The sequence below is a fragment of the Pseudopipra pipra genome, chromosome 4, assembly GCF_036250125.1.
Source record: "Pseudopipra pipra isolate bDixPip1 chromosome 4, bDixPip1.hap1, whole genome shotgun sequence".
NCBI lineage: Eukaryota > Metazoa > Chordata > Aves > Passeriformes > Pipridae > Pseudopipra > Pseudopipra pipra.
The window spans coordinates 63,045,416-63,059,353 of record NC_087552.1 but is presented as its reverse complement, the minus strand read 5'-3'; the positions used below and the strand labels follow the sequence as shown (position 1 = coordinate 63,059,353).

The window sequence follows — 13,938 nt, the reverse complement described above, 5'->3', positions numbered from 1 at the left end:
GAACAAAGTTGATGCCAACCTTTTTTGCTAGTGTACATTTAATGAATAAAATGGGTTGATGTTCTGAGTGCAGTTCATAGCGTAGCAGCTGCTGTGCTGCCTGTACATGTGCTTTTCATGTTCCCCAGGAGCAAAACTAGCCTTTCTTGAGAGCAACTGTGTAACTCCACAATACTACTGGCACAGGAGTTTTAATGCTGTATTCAATCTAGGGTCCAGTGGGACAACAATCTCTGGCCAGTGCATTATCACATCCTTCTCTGGGCTGGACTCCAAGGCCTCCAGCTTCTATTTCAGGCAGCTGTGGGCTCTCTCCTAGAAAGCCATGGACCACCATCCTGTGCCTCTGCAGCTTCAATTCTTGTCTCAGTCAAACCAATGGCTACTGGTCAGCCATCAAGGCAGAGTCCAAGCCAAAGTGCAGCATAGAAGGAGAATTTCCATCTTGCCTGGGCTCTGCAGTCCTGATGTGCCTGGATTTCTGTTTCTTTGAGACTGGGATGTATGTGCATAGTTGTCTACAGGCCCATCTCCCTTTCTAACCCTTATTGCAGAACTTCTCAGTAACAGCCATTGGAAAACAGATTGTGAACAAGGCAGGCTGTGATGGTCTGGACTGCCCTGAGCCACAGAGCTGACAGCCAGCTTTGGCAGGAGAACAGGACAAGGACCCAGCTGTTGGAAAAGTAACTAGGGTGGCAAGGAAAGAGAGGTAGAAGGGAAATATCACATATTGTCCCAATTCTCCCATACACTGAATATTATTGATGTTCTTTCTGCACCCAATGCAGTCTAAATTCATCCTCCTCTACTATGGGTGGCCAAAAGTGTTTGCAATATGTCACATGAACAGATCCCTGCATTTATGCATGCATCAATATCTTCTTGTCCCTGCTGGCTGTAACTCCTCTGATAAATCTTAAGATTAAATTCACCTATTTCATGGTAGTTCTAAATAGTTGCTGATATTCCTCCCATGATTAGTGCAAAAGTATGTAGTAATTAACTTAGCAGGGGGTTTTTTGCATCCTCTGTCATCACCACATAATGAGTTCTTGCACTACAGTAGAAATTCTATGCAAAAACACATAACCAAAAACATAGCACTATTGGATTTAATTACTTCCATTAATTTATTTCTGATATTCTATGTTGATACAGAGATCCAAACGTTTAAGTTATGTCAGTGGAAGGGTATATGATAACACTTGTCACAAAGATAGATCGTGATTAATACAGTACAGACAACGCTTCAGCTGTGTGTTTTTGTGTTACCAGCAAGTTGTTATTTCACACAAGCTGCTTGGTTATAAGGTAGATGGTGAGTACATTGGCTCCAGATAATTTAAATTAAACACACAGGGGTTTCCTTTAGTATTTACTCAAGATTACTGGGGAATTCTGTGACAAATGTGGATAGAGCCTTCCCAAATCTTAGTTCGGAAGCCTAGCCATGACTGGGGAATTGGGCAGCCTCTTTCCCTCTTATGCACTCACACATTCTTTTACCCTTTTTGGGCTATTTGTTTGAGGACCAATGTTTAACAAAGAATATTTAAATTGCCCCTGCAAACTTTAGCATGCTTTTACTGTTGTATACTCTGTGCATATGTATATCAGGATACTTTATGTTTCAAAAGCAACACTTCTCAGTTTTTTGTGGAAGGCTTCTTATTTCAAGAGAGGTTCTCATTTGCAAGGGTAGCCTCAGCTCTCAGCAAGAGAGATCACTGCAGTGACTCACTGACTCTCATTGCTGATAAGATTGCTTTTTGCCCAAATGCAGTTTGCCTAGTTTTCAGCTTGGGAAACTTCTTTAAATTCATCAGTGACTTTGCCAGCTAGACAACGACAACATCAGAGTGTGAATCACACCATTTCAATGGGCTGATTGTGAAATAAATATGAACAGAAACAGCAGGGGGTAGCTTTTCTTTAGCAGTCACAGTTTCCTTTTCACTATATGCCCTTAAAATGCCCAGGCAGACCATTAGCAGAGGGGAAGATTGATAGAATTACATTTACATTTTAAATCAAGCCAAGTTCTCACTTCCCCAGCCACAACCCTTCTAAAACATCAAACAAACAAACAAACCTAAACAAAGCAAGAAAAGCTGCAGCCAAATAGAAAGGAGGAAAATAAATGTTAATTTGATTAGTCTTCTAATGGAAATTAGTTAATGGTCCAAAATTAAAAGTATAGATGTTTAAGACTTTGGCTTTTCTGTACATGAAAGGCATAACACTGCAACTAGGGTGATTCTTCACTTGAAGTACTTCTCTTTGTGCCATCCCTCAATGCTTTCCTCACTACATTACCCCACTGTAATGTTGTCTCAGTTCTGTATCACTATTTCTCTTTTCTTTTGGGAACAACTATAAAACGAAACTTTATAAAACTGTGAGAGTAAGTAGGCACACTGCTGCTGAGGGAGTCCCACAGGTCACCCTTGGATCTGCCACAACTTTCACACAGGCAGTGGCCATGAACACCCATCTGTCCCTTGCACCTGCTGCCCTGTGCAACCCAATGCCAATGTTTAACCCAGTACTGGGTTAACCCAACACCAATTGCTCTCTGGGAAGCTGCCTGAGAACCAGCTGTGCAGGCAGGAGGGGCCTGTTTGGTACCTCATCCTTGCAGATGTTCTCAAAACTACCTGTTGAATGCTACCTACATCTCACCAGGTGAATTGGGGCAACACTGCTCTGCCTCTGTGGGGACAGCAGGGCAACCTCCAGGTGTAGGCAAGACCCTCTGCAAGCCACAGTCTTATTATCATATCATATTATCAACTATACCATATATGTATGCAGCTACATTTCATGTATCAACTAATTCTTTTCTTAGTCACCCAACTTAAAACCAAATTAAAAAATACACTTGTAGGGACACTTAGTCATCTGGGAATTCATTACATGTGGTTTAGAAACAGAAGGAGATGCTTTTTCCATTTTATTTTTATCAAAAGAATTTAAAACATAGAAGTTGTCCAGGTTTAAATGGCAATTGCATCTGAAACACAGTCTGGTGTTAATACCAGTTTCTGATGTGCTCAGATATTTATTTTTTCTTTGTTTCAAGGCAAGTTGACAGAACAAAAATATAATTATTAATTTTATTGATTTTCTTAAAGAAAATGAACCTCCTTTCACTTTCATCACTTCTGGATTTTACCTAGTAGAGTAGATCCTCAACTATTTCACCTTATTTTATACATTTTTATTCCATATAACAGTATTTTATCTGTACAAGGTATTTGTCATATCATTTGGTTTCAGGGCACTGCCAAAGACAGCTCTGAATCTGTGTTGTGTCACCAACAGACAGGACTCCAAAAGGTAATACTCCTTCTGAGAAACAAGAAATAATGTGATTTACTCTTACTTTGTCTTCAGGGCTTTCATGCTGCTAAAAACAGTAAACTGAACACAAATTTTACTCTAAAGTGAGAATGTGACTCTAAAGGAGTCTGTGACTTATGTTATTGATTTCAGTAATGGCAGGATTTCTTCCACTGTCCTTAAATATAAAACATGAAAAGCAGTGTACAGAAAAGAAAGTAGAACTATGAAGACATGAAGTATTGCGTGGACTCATACCTTACCTTCTCAGACAGCTGAGATGAGAATTTACATTACCTTGTGGTTGTTTTAGCTTGCTGGAAAAACTGTTGTTTGTATCTAGAAATACACACAACAACATAAGCTGTGACGTTTGCAGTTTTCTAATCAAGAATAAGTAGAAAACTGCACCTGCTAGCATGCTAAGTAGCTACTAAAAAGCTTCTGTGCAGGCTGTAGATGAGCAGAGAAGCCTCTTTGGATTCCCGTTCAGCTTGGATTATTATACAGACGTGCACTTTAAGTCTCATCCATTTATTTTCTTTTAGTGACATAATTCTTCTGAAAGGTAGAGGAATACCAGTCCTAGAAAATACAGTCCCTCATCTCCTTGCATATTAACCTCAGTGTAGACAAGAGCTCCTTGGAGGGACAGCAGAGAGCTTAGACCTTGCATTTTTCAGAATTTGAATTCCCGAGTGGGCTTGTATCAGGGACAAGTTTGGTAGATGAATACATTTATTTGTATCATCTCTGATACACTCCTTAGTGGCTGACATAATTTTTCATCACAAGGGTAATTAGGGACGGTGGGAAGCTGACCAGCAAAGATAAGACCTGTAGCTATCTGCCACATTTGCATGTGAGAGAGAGAGAGAGGAGGATGGAGGGCAAGGGCAGAGCAGGAAAGCATGAATAACTTGAAATATTGCTGCTCTAAACCTGAACAAGGCTCCCTCCCTGAAACCCTGTTATTGCAACCCTGACTTCAGTATTAATAAAGAATGGTATTACACTGGGATAACTCATACATGTGAGTGGTCTCGAAGCCCAGACAGAGTACAGACAGGGCACTTATGTCCCGCTGGGATGAGGCTGCTCTCCTGTGCCCATGGCTAGACAGGGAGCTGGGCTGAAAGCACCACTGTTATTTCACCAGAGAGGTCTGCAAGTTACTTCAAGCTAAAATTGTCTTTTTCTTAACAAGATGGTGAAAGCTTAAGACTCTAAATCCTGCATTACTTGAATCAATATGCCTTGCAGTCACTGAAAAGAGTATCCCTGACAGGGATAAAACCACGTAATCTCCCGTCTCCCTGGTGCTGATGGCTGTGTTCCCGCAGCGTCTGTGGGAAATACCATTATCCCCATTATGGAGGCAGCAGCCAAGACAGAGACAAGCCAGACTACAGACTACGTTTGCACTACAGTGACAGAGATTTGTGTGGATATCTATGAGCGGTCCTGAGTGCTGCCATCACCCCGAGCTCCTTTACCTTGGGGGATCCAGGGTACTGCTGCACAAGCCCCTGCTCTGCTCCAAAGGCAAGTTGGACACCACTCACAGAGAGGGCTGGTAAGCACAGGTAGTGTCAGTGATTTGGTCACTGGTCTGAGGCAGCACATAGAAATTATTCCTGTTCCCTAGCCCTGCTGGGCTGTCCTGTCTCTGTCCTGGACCACGGGACTCCCCATTTCCATTTGTGTTCCTGCAGTGAAACTCCTAGTGCCAGGTTCATGCTAGCTAGACATACAGATTTCAGAACATCTAATTACTTTTTCAGACCCAGATGGCATAGCTGCTTCTGTAACCATTTTCTTTAAGAACAGGTTTTTGAGCAGTAGCATCAGTTTCCCCAGTATATATGTAAATTTTAAAAAATAATAACAGCAGTGAAGAAAAGAGAAGCCTGTACCACTGAGTAAGCAAAGAGGACTTTTGCTTAATTGTCATGGGGAAATGGCATTGCAACAGCAGCCCAGTGACAGCTCTGAGATCCTGCCTGCTTTGTCCATTGCCCACAGCTTGGCCAAGCCATGCAGATCACCAGCAGAAACCTATTGCTATCATAGAACAGAAAATAAGACACACTGAATTACCCCAGCTTCAAATGCAGGCACACTGCCATACCTGGTTTCCCTTCTGTGCAGGCAGCTGGCAGCCTTGTGCACCAGCACCCTCAAGACTCAGAGTAAAGTGTGAGGCTGCACAACCCCTGTACCAAAATTCAGTCCTGATGTCTACAAAAAGGCTCAAAAAAGTGTACTGTTGCACAGCAAGGAATAACAGGTAAGACCTTAACCAAGAGGCCAGGGTTTCCAAAAAGCCTGGTCCTGAGATGAAAGCTTGCAGGACAGTTTAGCCCTGCCCTGAAGCAAGAAGTGGCACCTTTGTCACAACAACAACGAGCTGAGTCACAGGGCTTTGAAGCACTGCTTAAATACACAGGGTTTCCTCTGTTTTACTGTTTTTATGTTTTACTTTACCTATTTTTCAGAAGCTCCTTTCAGAGGCTGCCTCATGACAGTCCCTGACTATTTTAAAATAAATGTTTTCATTAAACAAGTGGATTTTGGTACTGGGAAATCATCAAGTTGAAAGGGCTTTTGTCAAAGTTGGTGGAGGCCCTGTTAGACTGTTCAAACATGGGAGGAATTTCTGCCTGCATAGTGAGTCCTTTGACTTTTCCAAAAGCATTATTTTTTGAGTTTTCAGTAACTTGGAAGCAAAAAAACAACATAGCTCTTTTAAAAAAATATATAAATATATACACAGTTATGTCACGATAGGCTTCTAAGTTTCCTCTCAGCCCAGGTCTGCTTTTGCCATGGAATATTCTGTATATAAGAGTAAATAAATGCACTGTAAATAGCACTCAGACATGTAGCGACATCATCAGCCTCAAGAGTTAAGGCAAAACTCAGAGAGTGTGTGTCCTGAGCCCTGGAAGCCCCCATATGCTCACTGGATGGAAGAGCATGATAAGGATGTGTCTGTGCAGGAGATGTCTGTAGCATGATGATCATAGTGAATATGGTGGTACTGATTATCTCCTGCTGTGCTCCCTTCTAATGCCAGCCTAAGCACTATCCCACAGACTAGAAGAGCTGCAAATAGCTACTTCTCCATCGAGGCAATCCTTAGGCGAGTTTTGACTAATATATTTTGATCTTTTGCCCCTTCCCCTCCTGTACCTCTAAATTCTATTTCCACAACCATTTGAATATTGCCTCTAAGATGCTATTAGCCTTTGTGAAGAACAGCTTGTATCTCCCTGTTAAAGACCTTCTCTGCTCAAGGCAGGGAATGCACCAGAATTAATAAGTGGCTTTGCATAAGTGACTGGATAAAAACAGTCACTGAAAAGATTCTGGAGTTTCAAGGGCTTCGGTAACTGTGCCAGATGCCTTAGACTGAAAGAACTTCCAGTGCCTGGTGTCACTTGCAAGTTCTACTGACACCAGTGAGCTTCTTAGAGAAAAAGAATTTATTTACCCATATCTGAAACAGAAACTGAATGTACTCAGAGATTGGGGCTAATCTTGCTGATGAGCTACAAACAGAAAATAACTAAGAGATTATTTGTCTTTTTTTAACTGAGTTGCATATTCTGCATGCTGAGATGGGTGGTAGTACTGATGAGCTAGTAGATATTGGGAAATACTCCTTTGGGTCAGAACCAACTGTGCAAGTAATCTGGCACAGGGAGAAGACGTAGGTGAGGAAATTAAACTCTGGTCTTTTGGGTTTTTTTGGGAAAAAAAAAACCTGGCGTTTCTGATGTTAGCTAATTTTTTAAACTGTTTGAGTAGATATCCATCACAAGTGACTTTCCTTGACTTAGTTTATATAGGATCAAAGAGAAACCGCAAGGCAGGAATACTGCAGCTGAGCAAAAACTTCAAAGCAAATTACTTTAGCTATTTTTCCCCTTCACAAAATAGTAATTTTGTTTTAATTTGATTAAATATTTTTGGGCAGCCTTTGCTCTCCCAAGCTATCCTTAGCAGCAGCTTGGTTACTTACTTCTTGTACTGGGAGAGCATTTATGCTGTTCAGAAAACTGCTGTTCTGGCAGAGCAAATACATTTTAGTAGCTTACCAAATGTGAATGTGATAGAAGGATAATATTTCATTCCTACCCTCAGCTATTCTTTACAGTAATGAGATGGTGATTAAGAGTCTGTTTCTCTACCAGCAAGACTCACAGTCAGTAGCATCCTTTCCTTGGACTTTCACTGGGTAGCTGTGTTTAGATCTGTGATCCAGCTGCTTGGGGCCATCCCAAGATGCTTCCTGTCTCCCTCAGGCATCTTCATTCAGTTGTCCAGGCAAATCCCTTTCCTGAAAATAGAACCCAGTAGCCCATTCTCCAAGGTCAGTCCTAAAATCTCCATAACCAGGATTCCCAGCTCTTCTTTCCTCTCCAGCAGTCTACCCCTTTAACATTCAGGAGCACATGATGTTACTAAACCAATTGTTTCTTACGAAGGCAAAGAAGTGTGTAACAAGACAGTAGAATGCAGCTCTCTTCTCCCGTTTCCTCCAGGTCTTTTGGTGGATTTAACTCACAGTCTTCTGCAACATACAGAGTACTTATTTTTCCCCAAAACTAGTTTCCCACCTTTCAGTGAACCTTCCTGGTCTACTGCAATGTCAGGGGATTGCAGTACTTCACCAGATACATAATTGTTTTGCTTAATACCTCACTAAAATCGGAATTTAAAAAGTTGGGGAGTGGCATAACTTTCAAAATAACCAGTTCTTCATTCAAGGGTACCTCCATTTTACAGGACAATTAACATATAAAACAACATATGTTCGGCTTCAGGCCTGCATCCCAGCATCTGGATTTCTCAGCTCTGTCTGGCATCTAATAAAAGAACAGAACCTCATAAATTCAACTCAGAAAGCAAAATAGTTTTTATACATTTATGACAGCCATATAGAGATGTATTTGCTCTATTTGAGACCATGAATATGTAAGTACACTGGACTTCCCAAGTAGTCATAACAAGCCCTATTTTTAGATTGATAAACTGTGAACATTTGCATAGAATCATAGAATGGCTTGGGTTGGAAGTCACCCTAAAGATCATGTAGTTCCAACCCCTCTGCCATGGGTAGGGACACCTTTCACTAGACCAGGTTGCTCAGAGCCCCATCCAACCTGGCCTTGAATACTTTCAAGGACAGGGCATCCACAGCTTCTAGGGGAAACCTGCTACAGTGCCTCACCACCCTCACAGGAAAGAATTTCTTCTTAATATGTAATCTAAACATATTCAGTTTGAAGCCATTCCCCCTTGTCCTTTTCACATGCTCTTGTAAAAAGTCCCCCTCCATCTTTCTTGTAGGCTCCCTTCAGCAGCACAGAGGTGAGGCTGACAATTGGTAGTTCCCAGGATCTTCCTTTCTACTCTCTTTAAAAAGATGGGTAAAATTTTTATCCTTTTCCAGTCACCTGGGGCTTCACCTGACTGCCATGACTTTTCAAATATCATGCAAAGTGACTTGGCAACTACATCAGCGAACTCCCTCAAGACCCTGGGGTGCATCTCATCAGGTCCCATAGACTTATGTACATTCAGGTTCCTCAGGTGGTCGTGAACCTGATCTTTACTTACAGTGGGAATCACTTTGCTCTCCCAGTCCTCATCCTGCTGTCCATCCACTTGAGAACTGTGGAAAGAGAGGTTGCCATTGAACACTGAGGCAAAAAAGTTGTTGAGTTACTCAGCCTTTTCCTCATCTGTTGTTAAGAGTTTACTACCATTGTTTATGGAGGGGGGTACACCTTCTTTGACCTCCTTTTCTGGTTAAAATAACCAAAGAAGCCCTTGTTATTCTTTGCATTCCTTGTCAGGTTCAGTTCCAGCTTCAGCTTGACTTTCCTCACCCCATCCCTACACAACAAAACTTCATCTCTATACTCTTCCCAGGTTACCTGTCCTGTTTCCACCGCCTCTGCATTTGCTCCTTTCCTTTAGTTTGACCAGCAGGTCCCTACTCAGCCATGATTGTCTCTTGCTTTCCTTGCCTGGTTTATTGTTCCTGGGGATCACTAACTCTTGTGCTCTATGGAAGACTTTCTTAAATATCTACCAGCTCTGTTCCGCTTCCCTTGTCCCTCAGGGCAGTTTCCCAGGGGATCCTATTGAATATCTCCTTGAAGAGCTGAAAGTTTCCTTTCCTAAAGGGACCTAACTTTACTCCTTACCTGATCCATATCCATCAGGATCAGAAACTCCACTAATGCATGATTAAGTTAAATGAGAAAATTATACTAGACCTGGGAGTTTTCCTTTAAAACCATATTTCAGAGTTTCTGAGGATGATAAACAGGCCTGATTGATACTACCAACATGACACCTGGAAGAATTTCTCTCTATCTACAGCCTATGTAGTCCCACAGCTGCACATTAAGTTCTCAAAAAACAGATGCATGTGTCAAAGCACATACAGGATCAGGGTCTATAACGCTTTAATAAGCCTGTGGTTTTTCTTACACATATTTCTGTTGTTTGAGATGCTCACTAGGTTTTTTTCTTTCTGGAATGAAAAGTGCCAGTGGTGTTTGTTTTTATTACTCTCGTTCCCTCCTTCCCTCCTTCAGGCAGGAAAGCACTAGCAGCTCTGTCTCATAGGTTGGCAGGAAATTTAAGACAGCAGTAAGCTGCTGCTTGGACCACCCCCAGGCTTTTTTTTTCCTGTTGATGCAGGAGACTATTTAATTGAGGGCTGATTTGTCAAACTTACTCGTTGACGCTCACCAGTACCTGCCTAGACACTGACGGTGATTCTTTCCCTTCCTTCCTCCTCTTTTGGACAAACACCCCACAATGAAGATGCTGCTGAGCCTGATTGCTCTGCTCTCTGCAGCCCTGCTAGCCAGTGCAGCCCCTCCGACTTGCTACTCGAGGGTGTTGTCTCTGAGCAAAGAAATCACAGAGTCCTTTAAGGAGTTGCAGACCTCCAAAGATGTGGTGAGTCCACCTAGAAATTGCTCCTGCACAGAAGCTGCAGGTTGCTGCTTTTGACACAGGTTTCTCTCAAAACAAAATTGCAATGGGGTCTTTCTTCTTTCCTGCAGGACTCGTGTGTGGAGACACTGCCCAGGCTGTATTTGGACATACATGTAAGTTTGCACACTTCTTTCTTACTGTTGTGCAGTAAAAGCAGTTTATGAAAAGTGAGAATAACTCTTAAGATTGTACCCCAGAAGAGTGGTTTAAAAGGAATTTTTAAAACCTTAATTAACTAGAGAGAGGAGTGACAAAAAAAAAAAATCTTACTTTGAACCTTATTAAAAGGTTCCTTTGGACTTTCTAAGATTTTACTTGATTAAAAAATGAGGAAATCAATATTTTTAAGTGATTGCCATATGTACACCATTACTTTATTGTGGCAGAGCCTTTTCAGAAGTTAAATATGTGCAACGAAGTTTTGAATAATAGTTTAAAACAAGAAATGCAGAATAAAATTTCTTCACTTAATAAATCTACTTAAATTTGTATCCTGAGTGTTTTCTGATAGTTTTAATAAAACAAGTAATAAAATAATAATGTTGTTTCAATTAAAAGAAGTGCAGGATTTTAAATAGCCACATGTTGAATCTAGAAAGAAAGTGTGCCTGAGGATATGGAAATGTTACACTGAGAAAAGACAGTAGTAGTCATCTTCCAGCAAAGACAAAATAACCTCCTGCACACACAGTTAATGTCATAGTGTTCTGCCCTGGGATATTTGATATATTTTGCTTCTTTTCCCAGTGCTCCACTGAGTAAATGAAAAATAGAAAATATCAGAAAAAACAAATGTCTGACACATTTTTCCAGAAGCAACTACACCATCAAGTCTTATAATTTAGGACCTCTAGACCCCAGTTCCAGAGCTGCCAGTGTTTCACATCATTGCAAAAGCCAAGCAATGTGAGTCCAGTGCCTCAGTTTCCCTTGCCTTAAACAAGAGCTGGGGTATTTATTTACCTGCTTCACAAGGACATTGTGAAATTCATGTTGTCTGTGCTTTATTTTGATAACACAAAGTTTGAGGTAAAAATTACTCTGAAAAAATCTTGACTGGTAGTCATGGTATTGCCTATTGTACAGGAACAGAGCAATCAAGTCTGTGAGATCTTGATAATCTGTTCATCAGCTAAATCAGGTGCTCTCTTGAAAGTAATACAGTGCACCTATTCTTTAGATAACTCCACCTACTACAGGAACAGATTTGATTGCATTGGCACTGCTGCCTCCCAAAGCATGTGAGAAAGAAGCTGACAGACCAAGACTGTATACATCCACTTTTCCAAGCACTTATTTGGACAAAACATCTTTGTTATGAAATATTGACAGTGAATTTTCCTAACTAAAGGTTACATAGATTACATGCACATAGAGGTAGGAATTCAAGGGTCCCACATAAGCAGTAAGAATTTTGGAAGTAGTGGACGAGGAACATAAATCTGTGTTTGTGCAGGGTTACACAGACCTCTTTTGCGTGCTTTGCAGAATTACTGTGTATTGGCAAAGCTCCGTGATTTTGTGGCCTACCCCAGATGTGATACAGTGCTTGAAGTGAACGAGCTGAAGGAAAAAGCCCGGAGCCTGTACACCATCTTGATCTCCTACTGCAGAAGGGTAGGTCAAGATGCATCAATATGGCCTCTGCTTTTAGCCCTATCTGTCTCCACACTGTTCCCTAACCAGCAAAACTGGATGAAGCCTGAGCTTCTCAACATTGTGCTATCTTCTGCCTTCCTCCTTATAAATGTTAGCCTTCTTTTTTTGTTTGTTTCTGCAGGACTTGGTGTTCCTCACTGATGATTGTAATGCTCTGGAAATTCCCATTGAACACTCCATCACTGAGAGCTAAAGGGGAGTTAACTCAAAAGTTGTACCCGGGAAATTTTCAAGGAGATTAAGAGTCAAAATATATATATATGCAGTCTACAACGTTAACAACTAAGATCTTTTTCAAGCACACTAGCAATATTATCTCAGACCTACCCATTTTTCTCCACCTTGGCAGGAAATGAATTGCATGCCTTGCATACCTACTGAGCTGCTAGGGAACATACCATTAGGGAGCAGTTTTTCATTTGGCAAGGTATGATATTTCAGCTTAGCCAAATGTATAAAGTATGTTTTGTTTAAACATCAGAAACTAGATTTTTTTTTTTACTCTTTTACGAATAACTAGACTCGTATATAGAAAACACTTTATGATTAACATTCTATCCTGACTTAGATGTTCTTTTTTTATTAGATGGGCAAGGAAGGGATCATATTTGTTTTTCTTAGTGTGTTTGATAGAAGAAGTGTAACTCCATACTGGCAGATTTCTCTGCCTGTATAGTTCATATATGTATGTTGATAGTTTTTGATGTCAGACTTGTGAGAATGGAGGTGAAAGTAATCTGTCTCTGTGGAAAACTAAATAAAAACAGCCTTCTAAACCAAGATGCTTGTGTCTTTCACAATCAAGCTGAAAAGTGTCATTCTTGAAAACTTACTTTTCACAGTCACTTGCAAGTTGTTTTTCACAGCACAAGCTTTGTTTCCATAGCAATGCAAACTTTGCTGCGTCTGCATGATTTGACAATGTGTAAATTTCTACTAGGAGAATTTTTCCATACTGCAAACAATTTCCTTAATGAAAGTAGTGATTTGGGGGTTTTTCAATAGAGTTTCTGTGTTGTAAAGCTTGCATTTTGACCTGGCAAGCAAACTGCAGAGCAAGACATGTTTCGTTTTCTGCAGAAGCCCATGCTACGCTGTCCCTAGAACTGGACCTTGGGTAAGTGTACAGGTAACCCTGGTATTTCTGCCCCTGCTGCTTTCCTGTCTCAAGGACACACACTTTCCAAAACGGAGTATTTGATGAGGATTTTCTCATGGATCTTCTCATGACTCCTCATTGTCTTTCTTTATTAAAGCAAATAAGTCTTCCCTAGACATTTTGTGGAACTCATGATCCTAACTCCAGATTTCTCCTGTAATATTCCCATTCTTTTTCAACCACTTTCAAAATATATTTTCTCCTGTTTCAGGCTGATTATCTCTGTGAAGAAACTGTAGCCTAGTTTATTTAGGACAAAATATCTTGCAAGAAGTCTTTGGAACTGGAAACAGAGTAGAAATCTTTACTTTATTTGCACTGCTTTCATTAGTAACTTTAGCTTTTTCATGACTGACAAGGACACACTGTCTGCAAAACACTCTTAGCATGGCTACTTACCAACAGCTCCATTCTATGCTGTTACATCCTAGTTCTGCAGAAGCTGAGAAAAGCAAGTAGATGCTTTGGGGACTGTACATACTTGAATGGACTTTAAAAGCCTATCCTCCCTTTGTAGATGCTGTACATTTTATTCCCAGAATCAGGTTTGTTTGATCATTGGTGTGCTTTTAAAACAAGTACATTCCCTATGGTTTATGCTGTGACTCTCTCCATGTCTCATATGTCATTTTTAATGGAAAGTGTGCTGAAAGCAAAGCTATGCTCTTTCAGCTCACAGTAACCTGCTGTCATTCAGACTGTCTTAATGAGATTTGTGATTAGATGAACCCTTTTTATCACTACGTCTT

At 40.8% G+C, this 13,938-nt stretch overlaps 1 protein-coding gene across 1 annotated transcript; it reads left to right on the top strand.

The window, feature by feature from the left end:
- Positions 1-10,000: 10,000 nt before the first annotated feature.
- On the top strand, positions 10,001-12,810 carry CYTL1 (cytokine like 1). Its single transcript, XM_064653247.1, has 4 exons — positions 10,001-10,332; positions 10,440-10,484; positions 11,860-11,988; positions 12,152-12,810. The coding sequence occupies exons 1-4, from the start codon at positions 10,189-10,191 to the stop codon at positions 12,221-12,223; spliced, it is 390 nt and encodes a 129-aa protein (XP_064509317.1). The 5' UTR covers positions 10,001-10,188; the 3' UTR covers positions 12,224-12,810.
- The last annotated feature ends 1,128 nt before the right edge of the window (positions 12,811-13,938 follow it).

What these genes read in the sequence shown, in the direction of transcription:
- CYTL1 (XM_064653247.1), top strand. Translation starts at nt 10,189, where the DNA reads ATGAAGATGCTGCTGAGCCTGATTGCTCTGCTCTCTGCAGCCCTGCTA. An exon ending in TGCAGACCTCCAAAGATGTG is followed by an intron (nt 10,333 to 10,439) that starts GTGAGTCCACCT and finishes TCTTTCCTGCAG; the next exon opens with GACTCGTGTGTGGAGACACT. An exon ending in GGCTGTATTTGGACATACAT is followed by an intron (nt 10,485 to 11,859) that starts GTAAGTTTGCAC and finishes CGTGCTTTGCAG; the next exon opens with AATTACTGTGTATTGGCAAA.